Raw genomic sequence first — 17,551 nt, 5'->3', positions numbered from 1 at the left:
AAAGCACAGAGAGGTCTGGTAAAGCATAGGGAAGCATTGTAAAGCACAGAGAGGTCTGGTAAAGCATAGGGAAGCATTGTAAAGCACAGAGAGGTCTGGTAAAGCATAGGGAAGCATTGTAAAGCACAGAGAGGTATGGTAAAGCATAGGGAAGCATTGTAAAGCACAGAGAGGTCTGGTAAAGCATAGGGAAGCATTGTAAAGCACAGAGAGGTGTGGTAAAGCATAGGGAAGCATTGTAAAGCATATTAATAAACATGTCAAGCCAGGGTACACTGTGGGAAAAGCACACAGAAAATTTACCTTGCAAATATACTGACGTGTATTGATGTTGCACAATAGATTTATATAATAAAATAATTCACCTTTGGTCGTTTCCACACGATTTCCCCCGCGGGGTCCGGCAGTCCTTTCGGGAAGTTCGCGTCCACGAACAGTTCGGTCGCTGGTCCCGGTTTGGTTGGTATGGGACCCGAATTCTGCTGAGCTAAGTTCGGGTGCGTTCGGACCCCGGACACCTTGCTAATGCCACCAGCCTTTTACATAATAACAGTGTTTGGTGTTAGTTTATATATTTATATTTAAAATATACAGTATGTATACAGTTGAACCTCATTTATTCGCATCCTATTCACCGTCATAGTATCCGCGACTCCCTGACGAGTTTTTATCTCTGAAATACGACAGTACATTACTGCCATTATATATATATATATATATATATATATATATATATATATATATATATATATATATATATATATATATATATATATATTTCATTCTGATAAATTTATCATCAAAAAACACACAAAAACAAATATTCCATAGAGTAATTTCCGCACATGCCTGGGGACTGGCGCTGTAGTAATTCTAGCAGAAATGTTTCGGTTTTTTTTAAGTTTTTGAAGTTTTGAAAACTGAATTGGCCAATTAATTCATTCATTAATTCATTCATTATAACAAATCATTATAATAATAATAATAAACAGAAACCTGCATCGTTCACAGCAACTCGCTTTCTCCCGAAGCTCAATATCCGAATGCAGGAGTATAAGTACTTTGTGTCTCCTAGTCTTAAAAACGTTTCCTGTTTTGAAAACCGACTCCCCTCCCAGTAAACAAAGTTTCCTTATCACAGGGGCGGCGCTAATCCAGCTGCGTGTGTTTGTATTCGTAGGGCATTGCACACACACACACACACACGCACACGCACACGCACACACACACACACACAGTGAGACACACAGACACACACACACACACACACACACACACACACACACACACACTGCACACACACACACACACACACACGCACACGCAGAGAACAGCATTTTAATTTTATTTCCTAAAGCAAAAATGGACCAAGTTCAGAATCTTCAGTGATCTCTTTACAGGCAGTTTGGCGCATCGAGACTTGCCCTTCGCTCCGGGGCGCCAGTCAATTTAATTTATAATATTTTTAATTAATAGGGTTACCATATGGCTCCAGATTAACCGGACGCTTTGAGACAGACCGGGATTTCAAAATTCCCCCTAAATTGAAAGTAATTCACGTATAAATGAGCTCCACCTTTGCTGAGATTAATCCTGCTGTGGTGGAATTGCTTGGGTGCAGCAAACAATTCACACTGATCAGCTGCTTCTGATCAGATCTTAATGAACGAATAGCTAATTTATCGATAGAGCAACGAGATGATGATGAAATTGTATTTGCAGAATAATATGGGCGATTGAATTTTAACAAACAGAAAAAAATAGCGACTGGCTGCAATTCATTCTTGGTATAATACAATTATTTGACGCGCCTGCGGGTATTTAAGCACCATTATTAATTGTAGCTAAGGATGGTTCATTTACACCTTCATTTATTTCAATTTAGGGGCAAGTTTGAAATCCCGTTCTGTCTCACAGCATCCGGTTAATCAGGAGCCACATGGTAACCCTATTTATTATTATTATTATTATTGTTATTTACAATCCAAGCGTTTTAACATCTGCTGAACTTTTCCAGCAAAAAAAAAAAAGTTAACTTTTTGATTGAGTTTGTGCCCCCTGGTCCAGTAACGTGTGCGAACACGAGCCGGAAAAACCTGGGATTTCAAATAGCAAGAAATATCTCTCTTTCCAGGACTGCGGGAATTTTAATATAACTACCGCTCGTTATTATTAATGAGCTGAGAGTGGAGTGTGTAGACTAGCGCTCGTTATTATTAATGAGCTGAGTGTGGAGTGTGTAGACTAGCGCTCATTATTATTAATGAGCTGAGTGGAGTGGAGTGTGTAGACTAGCGCTCGTTATTATTAATGAGTTGAGAGTGGAGTGTGTAGACTAGCGCTCATTATTATTAATGAGCTGAGAGTGGAGTGTGCAGACTAGCGCTCATTATTATTAATGAGCTGAGTGTGGAGTGTGTAGACTAGCGCTCATTATTATTAATGAGCTGAGAGTGGAGTGTGCAGACTAGCGCTCATTATTATTAATGAGCTGAGTGTGGAGTGTGTAGACCAGCGCTCATTATTATTAATGAGCTGAGAGTGGAGTGTGTAGACTAGCGCTCATTATTATTAATGAGCTGAGAGTGGAGTGTGTAGACTAGCGCTCATTATTATTAATGAGCTGAGTGTGGAGTGTGTAGACTAGCGCTCGTTATTATTAATGAGCTGAGAGTGGAGTGTGTAGACTAGCGCTCATTATTATTAATGAGCTGAGAGTGGAGTGTGTAGACTGGCGCTCATTATTATTAATCAGCTGAGAGTGGAGTGTGTAGACTAGCACTCATTATTATTAATCAGCTGAGAGTGGAGTGTGTAGACTAGCGCTCATTATTATTAATGAGCTGAGAGTGGAGTGTGTAGACTAGCGCTCATTATTATTAATGAGCTGAGAGTGGAGTGTGTAGACTGGCGCTCATTATTATTAATCAGCTGAGAGTGGAGTGTGTAGACTAGCGCTCATTATTATTAATCAGCTGAGAGTGGAGTGTGTAGACTAGCGCTCATTATTATTAATGAACTGAGAGTGGAGTGTGTAGACTAGCGCTCATTATTATTAATGAGCTGAGAGTGGAGTGTGTAGACTAGCGCTCATTATTATTAATGAGCTGAGAGTGGAGTGTGTAGACTAGCGCTCATTATTATTAATGAGCTCAGAGTGGAGTGTGTAGACTAGCGCTCATTATTATTAATGAGCTGAGAGTGGAGTGTGTAGACTAGCGCTCATTATTATTAATCAGCTGAGAGTGGAGTGTGTAGACTCGCGCTCATTATTATTATCGAAGTGCAGGGCAATGACAGCGCTGGAGAAAACAAGAACAGAAAAAACACACACGTACTCTTTCTGGATAAATGAGTTTATTGTGAAACCAGGTTTTACAGAAAGGAACGTAAAAGCGGTTTTAAAAATATAATGATTTTCAATGTGCCTGGAGCCTGCAGTTACTGCGACGTGGCCATGATACTGGAGACACCTGGAGAGAGAGAGAGAGAGAGAGAGAGAGAGAGAGATCAAAACACACCACCATCGAATCCAACTTCATGACAAGCCCAAGCTCACTCGAAGCTAGGGGGCATCGTGCAGCCCTGAGAGACACAAAGCCTTTACAATGCTTTCCTATGCTTTACCAGACCTATCTGTGCTTTACAATGCTTCCCTATGCTTTACCAGACCTCTCTGTGCTTTACAATGCTTCCCTATGCTTTACCAGACCTCTCTGTGCTTTACAATGCTTCCCTATGCTTTACCAGACCTCTCTGTGCTTTACAATGCTTCACTATGCTTTACCAGACCTCTCTGTGCTTTACAATGCTTCCCTATGCTTTACCAGACCTCTCTGTGCTTTACAATGCCTCCCTATGCTTTACCATACCTCTCTGTGCTTCACTAAACACTGCTGTGCTTTTACTATGGGAAACGTTGAAAGACTACCATGAAGGGAGAGGAGGAGAGGGAGGAGAGAGAGAGAGAGATACTCACTCTCGAAGTCGATCTTCTCCACGATGTTTTTGGGTTTGACGTTCTCCTCCTGGCTGTACACAAAGATCTGACCGTCCTCGTTCTCCGTCCATCCATACTTACTCAACCAGGACCTGATCTGCACGTCTGTGAGAGAGAGACAGAGAGAGAGGGAGGGAGAGAGAGAGAGAGTTCAGCTAGTGCCTTCATCAGCGTTACTGAAACTAAACTGAGTCAAGCAGACCAGCGTTTGGGCTCTAGTGCCTTCATCAGCGTTACTGAAACTAAACTGAGTCAAGCAGACCAGCGTTTGGGCTCTAGTGCCTTCATCAGTGTTACTGAAACTAAACTGAGTCAAGCAGACCAGCGTTTGGGCTCTAGTGCCTTCATCAGTGTTATTGAAACTAAACTGAGTCAAGCAGACCAGCGTTTGGGCTCCAGTGCCTTCATCAGCGTTACTGAAACTAAACTGAGTCAAGCAGACCAGCGTTTGGGCTCCAGTGCCTTCATCAGCGTTACTGAAACTAAACTGAGTCAAGCAGACCAGCGTTTGGGCTCTAGTGCCTTCATTAGTGTTATAGAGGTGACCCCCACTCCCCCCTCCCCCCTCCCCACTCCCCACTCACCTGTTTGATCTCCCAGCATCTCTGCCAGCAGCCTCCTATCGATGTTCTGGTACGTGATGCCCACCACATGACAGATGACTGGACACGGGTTCGAGAGACAGCGAGAGAGGAAGAGACATGGTTAATCCAGTTAAATCTTACAATATAATAATAAACTTGTATGTTTTAACCCTTTCATGCATGGCGACCTCATATAGGGACGGACACAAATAAATAAAACCTCTCGATGTCACACGGGGACATCTGGAAGATACAAAAAACTCAGAGACTCAGATGAGCCAGATTCCCTCGCACGCTTTGCTGTGTCGGGGAGGGGTCTGTCATACAAAGCGTGCGAGGGAATGAAAAGCACTCTCAACACGATCAGAGGCAGACACACCCGACACTTGCACACTGTAAAAGTTTTGGACCAGGGTTTGTATTCCTGCGCGGGGCGGGTCTGTGAACTCACACTTGCGCACAGAGTCCTCGAACCCGGTTATCCCGTCGATCAGCTCCCTGTTCTCCTCCAGACCTTGCTGCAGAGCCGGGAATCGCAATCCAGGAAGAGACAGACAGAGAGAACACAGAAACATGAGCTCATTCCCGATGGAGGGGAGTCCGTTCGGACCGTCAGCGCGCCTCCGGTTCTGAGCAGCTGTCTGATCTCAGAACTTTGTCAAGTCGGGTCTTAAAGGATCCCAGTGATTCAGCATGGACAACGTGGCTCGGTAACCCTTGGCAACCCTTGTAACCCATTCCACACCCTCCCCGCTGTCTCTGTGTGAAGAAGTGTCTCCTGTCTGTCTCCACTTCACTTCACACTGTGTCCCTCTGGTCCCGGCTTCTGTGCTGCGTTTAAACAACAGGTTTGGGTTACCGAGCAAGGATGGAAGCAAGACTCCTATTGCATAGGGATTCGATCCATACCTGCTTTCACTATGCGTTTAATAATAAGACACACCTGAGCTTGTTGCCTGGACACACTGGGGCTGATCAAGCTGGTAGTAAAACCTGGACTGGGTGACACTGCTGTGCAACAGGAGTCTTATTCCCATCCCTACGACGTCAGCTCCTTTTGGCAATTTAAAAGGAGTTGACTTCAAAAAAGTACCCCTCCCCCCTCCAACCTCCCCCTAATCCTTCTGTGTTCCAGGCTAAATAGATTCAGATCTTGCAGCCTGTCTCAACAGCTCGCTCCTTTAAGCTCAGGGATGAGCCCCAGGACGGTATTTGGCAGGAGAGCCTCTCTCTCCCGGCTCCAGCTGTCTTACCCAGAAGGACTGGAAGTGGCAGGTCTCCAGCAGGTTTCCTAGGTAGAGGATCTGTCTGATAGGACGCTCCTCCTGCTAGCAGGGAGGGTTAAGGAACCAACGGCGCCCCTTGCCTGCTTACCAGGGAATTACAAGCTAGAGGCAATCACAGCTGAGAGAATGGATTTTAAAGATGGTCAGTGCTCCTTTAAAGGAAGGGGCCAGTGATCATGTTAATAAAGCTAATAAGAGGTGAGAGAATGGATTTTAAAGATGGTCAGCGCTCCTGTAAAGGGAGGGGCCAGTGATCATGTTAATAAAGCTAATAAGAGGTGAGAGAATGGATTTTAAAGATGGTCAGCGCTCCTTTAAAGGGAGGGGCCAGTGATCATGTTAATAAAGCTAATAAGAGGTGAGAGAATGGATTTTAAAGATGGTCAGCGCTCCTTTAAAGCGAGCGAATGGGTTTTTAAACCCTGACAGCATTCCCACGATGTACTTATTTGTGTTTTGCTCAGATCGCCGCTCGTGTATGAAGGATACATGGGTCTGGTCAATCATGCACTTGCACAGGGTGAAATCAGTGTGGGGCAGGTTGGTCAGCGCCTTGAGCAGGATCTGTGAGGTGATGCTGGTCTGGAAGAACGCTGGGTTAAACTGGTACCTGCAGCAGAGAGAGGGAGGTTACAGGAGACTGCAATACACACAACACTACAGGGATGCGAATGAGACTCCCGTTGCACAGCAGTCTGATCTCATCCTGGTTTCACTGGGAGTTTAATTTTAAGACGCACCTGAGCTTGTTACCTACAGCTCTGGTCAAATGTTTCGCACCCCCCTGTAGAATTGTGCTTCACGAAGTCGAGTGAAATCTGCTCAATGATGTCACGTTAACATATTGAATTGCACACTGCTTTGTAGTTTTCCCCATATACTTAATGAAAAACTGACAGATTAAAAGATGTGACATTTGGAAATCTAACATGAAATACTGTACTACTAGTATGGCTTCCGGTAGACTTTTTTTTTCGATGTCATTTTGTAGTTTCTTCGATTACATGATGTTTAAGAAAATATCTAAATTCTGTTCATATAGTTTTTTTTTTTTTGTTTTTTTTTAATAATCCTAAATTTCCAGGTGATGCAAAACTTTTGGCCAGAGCTGCACACACACTGGGTGATGAAGCTGGTGGTAAAACCTGGACTGGGTGACACTGCTGTGCAGCAGGAGTCTGATTCCCCTCCCTGTAATAATGATGATGATGATGATGATGATGATGAACTCACAGTTTGAGCACAGCCAGGTTTGCCTCGAGATCGTACGCATTCTCCCGAGCCTGAGTCTCCACGTAACGCTCCAGCGTGGCCAGATTCTCAGGGTTATACCTGAGGGGGGGAGAGAGGGGAGAGGAGAGGGAGGGAGGGGGGGGGAGGGAGGGAGGGAGGGAGAGAGAGAGAGAGGGAGAGAGGGAGGGAGGGGGGGAGAGGGAGAGAGGGAGGGAGGGGGGGAGAGGGAGAGAGGGAGGGAGGGGGGGAGAGAGAGAGGGGGGAGAGAGAGGGAGGGAAGGGGAGGGAGGGAGGGAAGGGGAGGGAGGGAGGGGGGAGGGAAGGGGAGGGAGGGAGGGGGGAGGGAGGGAGGGAAGGGGAGGGAGGGAGGGGAGAGAAGGGGAGGGAGGGGGGAGAGGAGGGAGGTTGTTAATAAACAGGGCATCGACTTTTCAGTGGGGGGGGGTTTTCCCCAATGCTCTACCTCCCTTGAAAATATGAATTAATCGTCGTTAAGCTGTCTCTGCATCCTAACAAAGAGAAAACTACTAATTAAAAACTGGGGACCCCCGACCCCGGTCCTGGGGACCCCCTGCGTCTGCTGGTTTTCATTCCAACTGAGATCCCAGTTACTTAACTAGACCCTTCATTAGCCCTTTGTAATTGTTTTCAGCTCTTAAAACAGTTGCACAGTTCAAGCTACTTATAAATTGTTACAACTAACTTGAAATCTGCAACTGTTTAATAAAAAATAAAACTGAAAAATGCCAGTCATATATAGATAGATAGATAGATAGACAGATAGATAGATATTTATATAGATAGACAGATATATAGATATTAGACACACACACACACATTTTTATGCACTACAGTTTCAAACAAAAAACAATCCTTTCGTAAATTATTTTTCTTGTCATTCAAAATGCATACAAACGTGAAAATATAAACGTAACATTTTAATAGACACGCACACTGCCGTACAGCCTAATCAAAACGTCCACGGACTCGTTTTTGGTTAACGTTTATCACAATTGCTCGAAAGCGATTTAATCTAAATGCGTTAATATTTAAGAGAACAATGTAAACTCGAGATCACGGGTATTACCAGCGGTGCGCTGCCAGACACGTTTTACTCTGTACCTGTCGATTCCTCGGAGTAACTCTCCCACATTCGTCCTCATCTGCTCAAATGTCGACGACATGTCGGCGGCTCCGGTTCTGGTATCGCGCTCGGTTCGGTTCGGTTCGGCTGTGAGCCACACGTGAGGCCAGGGAGCGGAAAAAGGCACACCGGACGGTGAAAAAGAACGGAAAGGAAGTCACCCCTGTCACATGACAGGGAAGGAGCGGAAGTGTGAAGAATATTTAAATGTTGGCTTCAGGGTTAGGGACCGCCATCACGTGGTACGAGTCGGCGCAGCGCGCAGCTGCCAAGTCCGCGTATAATAAGCGGAACTCGGCTTGTTTTTTTATTGAGAGTCGCTTGAGTCGCGGGGTTTTTTGTAATAGGTGACGTGACTTCAGTAGTTAAAGGTGGCTCTTAGGGGTGGTTTTGGTGATTGACAGGTGTCAATGCAGATGCACGTCATTTGAAAAAAATATGGAATTTGTATAAACACCCTTCCCTCTCAAATGGATTGGGCTTGTTTTGGGCTTTTTTCTTCTTCTCCTGAGGCTTCGCAACACTGGCAGCGCATAATCCACTCGCTTTATCGTTGCGGTTTGAAATATATTTGCGTACCGGTATTTGAAACTGTTTGAGTAAACAAAAGTGATACGTGTCAGAAAAAACTAGAGCAAGTTTGTGCATGTTTCAGTTTCAAGCCGAGCTGTTTTGCATTTCAATACACAGACACGGTCACACAATAAACAAGGATTTCTTGACGCACGTTTTTGTTAGTTATTATTTATTTGCAGCGAATAAACTTATATGTAAGAAACTTTCCATCTACGTTTAAGAGTTTGGCTTTATCAATAAGCGGGCTTTATTGACACTTCAGTTTGTTTATATTCTCAAAGGCTGTTTCAGGCACCAATGCACTAATCAAGATTCCTCCCTCAGTGAAGCTTTCCTTCCTACTTGCAAGCATCCAAATCCAGCAGGTTAAAACCTCCTTCCACAACATCGATAAACAGGGCCTGATGCATGAGTGCAAAACAGAAAGCAAGATATGCCCAAACGAAAGGGCATTTTAACTGCGATCTACACAATGTATTATTATTATTATTATTATTATTATTATTATTATTATTATTATTATTATTATTATTATTATTATTATTAATTAATTAATTTATTAATTTATTTATTTTAATAATAAACTAAATATGAAAGTTGCAATATGTACAACACAATAGGGCAAGTTAAACTAATTAGCTACAATATACACCTGGGAGCGTTATGACGTTAGCTAGCTGTTTAAAAAACAAAAAAAATAATACTAAGAGTGAGAGGGAGAGCTTTTTAAATAACTATTAAAGTTTCATTAGTATTATCAATTATTTAACAATGTGTCTCGGTTTTGAGTTTTGAAAATCTGGTCACCCTATTTATTACACTAGGCTGTGCTTTTACTATGGGACACTTTTATAAGGGTTAGTTTACCATGGTCGTTTTTAATGTGCTTTACCAGACCTCTCTGTGCTTTACAATGCTTCCCTATGCTTTACCAGACCTCTCTGTGCTTTACAATGCTTCCCTATGCTTTACCACACCTCTCTGTGCTTTACAATGCTTCCCTATGCTTTACCAGACCTCTCTGTGCTTTACAATGCTTCCCTATGCTTTACCAGACCTCTCTGTGCTTTACAATGCTTCCCTATGCTTTACCTGACCTCTCTGTGCTTTACAATGCTTCCCTATGCTTTACCAGACCTCTCTGTGCGTTACAATGCTTGCCTATGCTTTACCATACCTCTCTGTGCTTTACAATGCTTCCCTGTGCTTTACCATACGTCTCTGTGCTTTACAATGCTTCCCTATGCTTTACCACACCTCTCTGTGCTTTACAATGCTTCCCTATGCTTTACCAGACCTCTCTGTGCTTTACAATGCTTCCCTATGCTTTACCAGACCTCTCTGTGCTTTACAATGCTTCCCTATGCTTTACCAGACCTCTCTGTGCTTTACAATGCTTCCCTATGCTTTACCAGACCTCTCTGTGCTTTATAATGAGAGAGAGAGAAGCCGCCCACGCACACAGGAACCCCTGTGGGTTCAGCAAACTCACACAGGGCAGCTGCAGGAGCTTGCAAAGGAAGGACTGCAAACGGTCACCCTTCAACAAACTGCAGCTCACAACAGCTCTGTGCTTTCCTTAGCACAGTGACAGTATGATAAAACATAGGCACGCATTGTAAAGCACAGAGAGGTCTGGCAAAGTGTAGGGAAACATTGTAAAGCACAGAGAGGTGTGGGTAAAGCATAGGGAAGCATTGTAAAGCACAGAGAGGTCTGGTAAAGCATAGGGAAGCATTGTAAAGCACAGAGAGGTATGGTAAAGCACATTAAAAACGACCATGGTAAACTAACCCTTATAAATTGTCCCATAGTAAAGCACAGCCCAGTGTAATAAATAGGGTGACCAGATTTTCAAAACTCAAAACCGAGACACATTGTTAAATAATTGATAATACTAATGAAACTTTAATAGTTATTAAAAAGCCCTCCCTCTCACTCTTAGTATTATCTTTTTGTTTTTTAAACAGCTAGCTAACGTCATAACGCTCCCAGGTGTATATTGTAGCTAATTAGTTTAACTTGCCCTGTTGTGTTGTACATATTGCAACTTTCATATTTAGTTTATTATTAAAATAATAAATAAATAATAATAATAATAATAATAATAATAATAATAATAATAATAATAATAATAATAATAGTAATAATAATAATAATAATAATAATAATAGTAATAATAATAATAATAATAATAATACTTGTGTAGATCGCAGTTAAATGCCCTTTCGTTTGGGCATATCTTGCTTTCTGTTTTGCACTCATGCATCAGGCCCTGTTTATCGATGTTGTGGAGGGGGGGGGGGGGGGGGGGGGGGGGTTAACCTGGTGATTTGGATGCTTGCAAGTGCAGCCTCTCGCTGCTCTGTCTGCTGGGCAAAATCCTGCCAGGTCTGAATAGTTATGAAATCACTGTATTATATATCACACGTGATTCTAGATTTATATTGAATAGAAAGTAAATGAAAACGGACGGCACACTGAGGAATAAGCACATACATATATATATATATCTATATATAATGTGCTAATTACCTTAGAAAAACAATGCTCTTGATTACCCTAGTAAATTTATTGTTATTGTATTTAGTTTTCACTGCAGCGGCCATAAACTACATTCTATAGAAAGCTGTTGTTTATGTTCTTTTGACAAAAAGGGAAGCATTGTAAAGCACACAGAGGTGTGGTAAAGCATAGGGAAGCATTGTGAAGCACAGAGAGGTCTGGTAAAGCATAGGGAAGCATTGTAAAGCACAGAGAGGTCTGGTAAAGCATAGGGAAGCATTGTAAAGCACAGAGAGGTCTGGTAAAGCATAGGGAAGCATTGTAAAGCACAGAGAGGTCTGGTAAAGCATAGGGAAGCATTGTAAAGCACGAGAGGTCTGGTAAAGCATAGGGAAGCATTGTAAAGCACAGAGAGGTCTGGTAAAGCATAGGAAGCATTGTAAAGCACGGAGGCACATCCCACACACACACACACACACACACACAAATACAGGAAACAAGCATAGAGATGTAAATGAGAGCGAGAGAGCGAGAGCGAGAGAGAGAGAGAGAGAGACAGAGAGAGACAGAGAGAGAGAGAGACACTCTCAGTGACGTGCTTCACATTGCAGTGACACAGTGTCACTATAGTCCCTCTCGTGGTCCAGTCCAGTCCGGTACCAGTTCAGTACCATGCCAGCACAGTGATGGACCCTCAGAACCGAGCCGCCCTCGACATCTCCACCCGAAACCCGCAGGATGACTTTGAGATCCTGCATCGTCTGGGAGGAGGCACCTACGGGGAGGTGTACAAGGTAGGGGAGCCCCTCTCTCTACCCATCTCTACCTCTCTCTACTCTTTCTATCTCTGTCCCTCTCCATCTACTCCTCTCTACCTCTTTCTATCTCTGTCCCCCTCCCTCTATTCCTCTCTTTACCTTTCTATCTTTCTCCCCTTTTCTCTGCCTCTTCCTTGCTCCCTTCCGTCCCGCGGCCTCTCACTCTCTCTGCGTCTCTTTCTTTCTCTTTCTGTCCTCTTTTCTACAGCCTCCTCCTTTTCTCTTCCTCTCTTCCCTCTCTCTCTCTCTTTCTCTCTCTCTCTCTCTCTCTCTCTCTCTCTCTCTCTCTCTCTCTCTCTCTCTTTTATTTATTTATTTATTTTGCCAAACTGAAATCTGTTCGCTACTGTAACATACCCCAAGTACTAAAAGATATTTATCAAAGTGTCCTCAACGGAAACAGTAAAAGAAACGCATTAAGTGTAATTGTTCTGAATGCAGCGAGACACACTGCCGGCTTCTCTCTGAATTGAAGTGGTTCATTTTTGTATTTCTGAAAGCTTCAGTTAGATTTAAGGGGTGTGGCTGCAGTTCGGAGTCTGCAGCTGCAGCGTTGAGCAGAAACTTTGAAAAGGAAGAGCGTGTCATCTCAGGGGTGTTGAGAGAGAACCACAACCTTTCATATTCACAATCACAGGGTCTGTCTTGACAACTTTTTTTTGGTGTTATTTTGCACTTTGCTTCACCATGCTTTCGCTGTGTTTCACTGCAGTGACCGTGCTTTTTATTGCACTGCATGGTGCACTGCACACTACACTGCACACTGCACTACACACACACAGCACAACATACATACACACAATGCACTACACACACACTGCACTGCGCACACACTGCACAACACACTGCACTGCACACTGCACACTGCACAACACACACACTGCACTACATACACACTACTCACTGCACTGCACACTACACACTACACACTGCACTGCACACTGCACTGCACACACACTGCACTGCACACAAACACTGCACAACACACACACACTGCACTACACACATACACACAATGCACTACACACACACTACACACTGCACTGCACACTGCACTGCACACTGCACTACACACACTACACACTGCACTGCACTACACACACTACACACTGCACTACACACATACACACACTGCACTACACACACACACACTGCACTACACACACACACACTTCACTACACACACACACACTAGACTACACACACTGCACTACATACTGCACTACACACACACACAATGCACTACACACACACACTGCACTGCGCACACACTGCACAACACACTGCACTGCACACTGCACACTGCACAACACACACACTGCACTACATACACACTACTCACTGCACTGCACACTACACACTGCACACTGCACTGCACACACACTGCACTGCACACAAACACTGCACAACACACACACACTGCACTACACACATACACACAATGCACTACACACACTACACACTGCACTGCACACTGCACTGCACACTGCACTACACACACTACACACTGCACTGCACTACACACACTACACACTGCACTACACACATACACACACTGCACTACACACACACACACTGCACTACACACACACACACTGCACTACACACACACACACTAGACTACACACACTGCACTACATACTGCACTACACACACACACAATGCACTACACACACACACAGACACACACACACTGCACTAACACACACACACAATGCACTACACACACACTGCACTAACACACACACACAATGCACTAACACACACACACACACACAGACACACACACAATGCACTAACACACACACACACACACACACAGACACACACACTGCACTAACACACACACACAGACACACACACACACACACTGCACTAACACACACACACACACACACACACTGCACTAACACACACACACACACACACACTAGACTGCACACACACACACACACACACACACACACACTCTGCACACACACACACACACACACTGCACACACACACACACACACACACACACACACACACACTAGACTGCACACACACACACACACACTGCACTAACACACACACTGCACTAACACACACACACACACACACACACACACACACTGCACTAACACACACACACAGACACACACACTGCACTAACACACACACACACTGCACTAACACACACACACACACACACACACTCACTGATACACACACACACACACACACACACACACACACACACACAGACACACACACACACACACACACACACACACACACACACTCCAGGGGCCCTGACTGTTAAAATGCAAAGCAGGGAAACAGTTACAGGAATTCAATAGAAACTTCCTGTTCGAAATCATTTGGTTTCTTGTTGTGTTTTTTTATTTTCTCTGTACAATGGGCTCCTCACTGCAGAAGTGGGTTGAATTACAAACGAAACACAGCTAATGTGGAACAACAAACACTTTTATATGGACCCTGGATGAATGATTTACCATGGACCTTCTTTAGAAAACTTTAACAATCACGTTTCTGTTCTGTATGATATTAAACCAGCCCCTTCTGAAAGCTTGAAAGAAAGAAGGAAAGAAAGAAAGAAAGAAAGAAAGAAAGAAAGAAAGAAAGCAAGAAAGCACTGGGCTGCAGTGTGTGGTTTGACTAACTGCCCTATACTAGTGCTAGCATTGCCCCTCAGTATAATACAGAACCATTATTGCATTGCCATTGCAGTGCTGTCTGTCTGTCTGCATCGCCGCTGAAGAGCATGTTGGGTATAGTTAGCATACTGTGGTCCCATTCTACCAGCCTCACCCCACTGCAGCTGCCACTGTGTGAGAGGAGAGGAGGAGAGGAGAGGAGAGAAGAGAGGAGAGGAGAGGAGAGAGGAGAGGAGAGGAGAGAAGAGAGGAGAGGAGAGGAGAGAGGAGAGGGAGAGGGAGGAGGAGGGGAGGGGAGGAGAGGGGAGAGGAGAGGAGAGAGGAGAGAAGAGAGGAGAGGAGCGGAGAGGAGAGGAGAGGAGAGGAGAAATGAGAGGAGAGGAGAGGAGAGAGGAGAGGGAGAGGGAGGAGGAGGGGAGGGGAGGAGAGGGAGAGGAGAGGAGAGAGGAGAGAGGAGAGGAGAGAAGAGAGGAGAGGAGCGGAGAGGAGAGGAGAGCAGAAATGAGAGGAGAGGAGAGGAGAGAGAAGAGGGGAAGGGAGGAGAGGAGAGGAGAGAAGAGGAGAGGAGAGGAGAGGAGGGGAGGAGAGGGGAGAGGAGAGAGGAGAGGAGAGAGGAGAGATGAGAGAAGAGTGGAGAGGAGAGGAGAGGAGAGGAGAGGAGAGGAGAGAGAGAGGAGAGGAGGAGAAATGAGAGGAGAGGAGAGGAGAGGAGAGGAGGGGAGGGGAGGAGAGGGGAGAGGAGAGGAGAGAGGAGAGAAGAGAGGAGAGGAGCGGAGAGGAGAGGAGAGGAGAGGAGAAATGAGAGGAGAGGAGAGGAGAGGAGAGGAGAGGAGAGAGAAGAGGGGAAGGGAGGAGAGGAGAGGAGAGGAGAGGAGAAAGGAGAGGAGAGGGAGGGAGAGGAAAGGAGAGGAGAGGAGAGGAGAGGAGAGGAGAGAGAAGAGGGGAGGGGAGGAGAGGAGAGGAGAAAGGGGAGGAGAGGGAGGGAGAGGAAAGGAGAGGAGAGGAGAGGAGAGGAGAGGAGAGAGAAGAGGGGAGGGGAGGAGAGGAGAGGAGAAAGGGGAGGAGAGGAGAGGAGAGAGGGGAGGAGAGGAGAAAGAAGGGGAGAGGGTGGAAGGTGCATTGTAAAAAATGTCAGTAAATGTATGTGGAATTAACCGTAATTTCAAGTGTTAAAGAAAAACAAAACGTTTTATGTTTTACGGTTTAAAACAGTGAAGCTGATGATTATAAAAAACAGTGAAGCTGATGATCATTAAAAACAGTGAAGCTGATGATCATTAAAAACAGTGAAGCTGATGATCATTAAAAACAGTGAAGCTGATGATCATTAACTGTAATATTTGCCATTAACCTTTTTTTTTGTTTTGTTTTTTTTTAAATATTAAGAAACATTTTTCAGAAACATTAAAGTTGAATGTCAAACAAAGTATTTGACTAAAAAAATAAGTTCTGTTTTTAAATGAACTGTTAAGTGCAGATCAGGTGTAATGTTATTTCTACATACCATCTGACATCTTAGTGGCTCAAAATATTGACTTTGGACCTCATTACAATTTTGTTGTTAAAGAAAACCTCCTGCATGTATTACTTAAGGCAGCTATTATTATTATTATTATTATTATTATTATTATTATTATTATTATTATTATTATTGTTGTTGGAAAACATGAAACAAGTATTGAATAGCAGTTTGCTACGCATGAGGAATGACGGCTGTATTCATGTTATTTTTCTGAAAAGTGATTTAACATTGGATAGAAAAAACTGTTAGTTCCAAAAATGCAAGCACTGCTGTAATAGATGAAGGCTGGCTATATACTCTGGGTATATAGATACTTGCACTGCATTGACTCCGAGCAAGCAAGAAATAATAGCAGCTTCATTGAGCAATGGATGGTAGCAGAGAGCTGAGAAAAACACCAAGTTAACATATATATTTAACTATACTTAAACAACTGCACATTGGAAGTAAATTGAAGGCAATATGGTAGAGAAGTTACCCTGAAGTTATGACAACTGAAAAGGATTCTTTTGTGTCAAAGCAAATGGCTGGCCAGCAGCACAAGGTTGTACAAACAAGTCCTTTGACCTCCAGCCCTGACATGAAAGACGTTTGCCCTTCGGGGAGTCCACTGTGGGGTATAAAACTAATTAAACAGGTTTTTGCTTAGAATATACAGCTGCTTTATGAGGGGGTCATAAAGCTAGTCTTCAGGGGGATCTGGAAGGAGCCAGACACTTCAAAGGGGCTGATAAGAGATTTGTAGATTTGTATAAACTAATCAAGAGAAACTTGTTTTTTCCTGATTGGAGTGCACATGGTACATAGTGACCAGAATAATGCATTGTCCCTTTGCCATTGGTTGAGTGTTATAGGAAGAGGAGGAGAGAGACACCTATGCAGAAGGGTATTTAATGTCATGCAACAATTGTAAGAACCAGTATTCTGTTTGTCCTGTACCTGGGACCAGACTCCCTGCATATTTCAATGAACCTAACAACTGATTGAAGAAAAGGACTCTGCATTTTCTTGAATCTACTCACTCACCATCCTTTTTTTTTAAGTTACATCAATTATTATTATTAATAATAATAATAATAATAATAATAATAATAATAATAATAATAATAATAATAATAATAATAATAATAATAATAATTCAAACTAGCTTGTCCTGAGTGCTTTGCACAGCTTTCATTAACGTCCCATTTTAAACACATTTTGGCAGAGAGTAATAAAATTGT

General features: G+C 43.7%; 3 protein-coding genes across 5 annotated transcripts in view; 1 reads left to right on the top strand and 2 right to left on the bottom strand.

The window, feature by feature from the left end:
* LOC131730127 (calpain-9-like) overlaps window positions 1-1,206 on the bottom strand; it is a 3,340-nt gene extending 2,134 nt beyond the window's left edge. Inside the window, exons 1-2 of the mRNA XM_059020363.1 lie at window positions 997-1,206; window positions 366-536 (exon numbers count right to left, since the gene is read on the bottom strand). Of these exons, the coding sequence (XP_058876346.1) occupies window positions 366-536; window positions 997-1,002 (177 nt within the window). The 5' untranslated portion in view covers window positions 1,003-1,206. The remainder of the gene's footprint in view (window positions 1-365; window positions 537-996) is intronic.
* Window positions 1,207-3,340: 2,134 nt separating this feature from the next.
* LOC117418835 (eukaryotic translation initiation factor 3 subunit K) lies at window positions 3,341-8,422 on the bottom strand. 2 transcript variants are annotated; one of them, XM_034031859.3, is made up of 8 exons: window positions 8,226-8,422; window positions 7,104-7,202; window positions 6,360-6,480; window positions 5,838-5,912; window positions 5,036-5,102; window positions 4,585-4,662; window positions 3,980-4,105; window positions 3,341-3,473 (listed from the first exon to the last, which is right to left on the bottom strand). In XM_034031859.3, the coding sequence occupies exons 1-8, from the start codon at window positions 8,285-8,287 to the stop codon at window positions 3,442-3,444; spliced, it is 660 nt and encodes a 219-aa protein (XP_033887750.2). In that variant the 5' UTR covers window positions 8,288-8,422; the 3' UTR covers window positions 3,341-3,441. The 2 variants fall into 2 exon arrangements, with proteins under 2 accessions (XP_033887750.2, XP_033887751.2); XM_034031860.3 differs by having other exon boundaries at window positions 5,838-5,909; window positions 8,226-8,421.
* Window positions 8,423-11,880: 3,458 nt separating this feature from the next.
* LOC117966769 (mitogen-activated protein kinase kinase kinase kinase 5-like) overlaps window positions 11,881-17,551 on the top strand; it is a 47,636-nt gene continuing 41,965 nt past the window's right edge. For both annotated transcript variants that reach the window (XM_059020362.1, XM_059020361.1), the window contains exon 1: window positions 11,881-12,122. In XM_059020362.1, the coding sequence (XP_058876345.1) occupies window positions 12,015-12,122 (108 nt within the window). In that variant the 5' untranslated portion in view covers window positions 11,881-12,014. The remainder of the gene's footprint in view (window positions 12,123-17,551) is intronic.

The sequence above is a fragment of the Acipenser ruthenus genome, unplaced genomic scaffold, assembly GCF_902713425.1.
Source record: "Acipenser ruthenus unplaced genomic scaffold, fAciRut3.2 maternal haplotype, whole genome shotgun sequence".
NCBI classification, from domain to species: domain Eukaryota; kingdom Metazoa; phylum Chordata; class Actinopteri; order Acipenseriformes; family Acipenseridae; genus Acipenser; species Acipenser ruthenus.
Note: the sequence above shows the minus strand (reverse complement) of the source record. Positions and strands in the feature narration are given on the sequence as shown.

What these genes read in the sequence shown, in the direction of transcription:
- LOC117418835 (XM_034031859.3), bottom strand. Translation starts at nt 8,287, where the DNA reads ATGTCGTCGACATTTGAGCAGATGAGGACGAATGTGGGAGAGTTACTC. An exon ending in AACCTGGCTGTGCTCAAACT is followed by an intron (nt 6,481 to 7,103) that starts GTGAGTTCATCA and finishes TCTCTGCTGCAG; the next exon opens with GTACCAGTTTAACCCAGCGT. An exon ending in CGAGGACTCTGTGCGCAAGT is followed by an intron (nt 4,663 to 5,035) that starts GTGAGTTCACAG and finishes ACCCGTGTCCAG; the next exon opens with TCATCTGTCATGTGGTGGGC.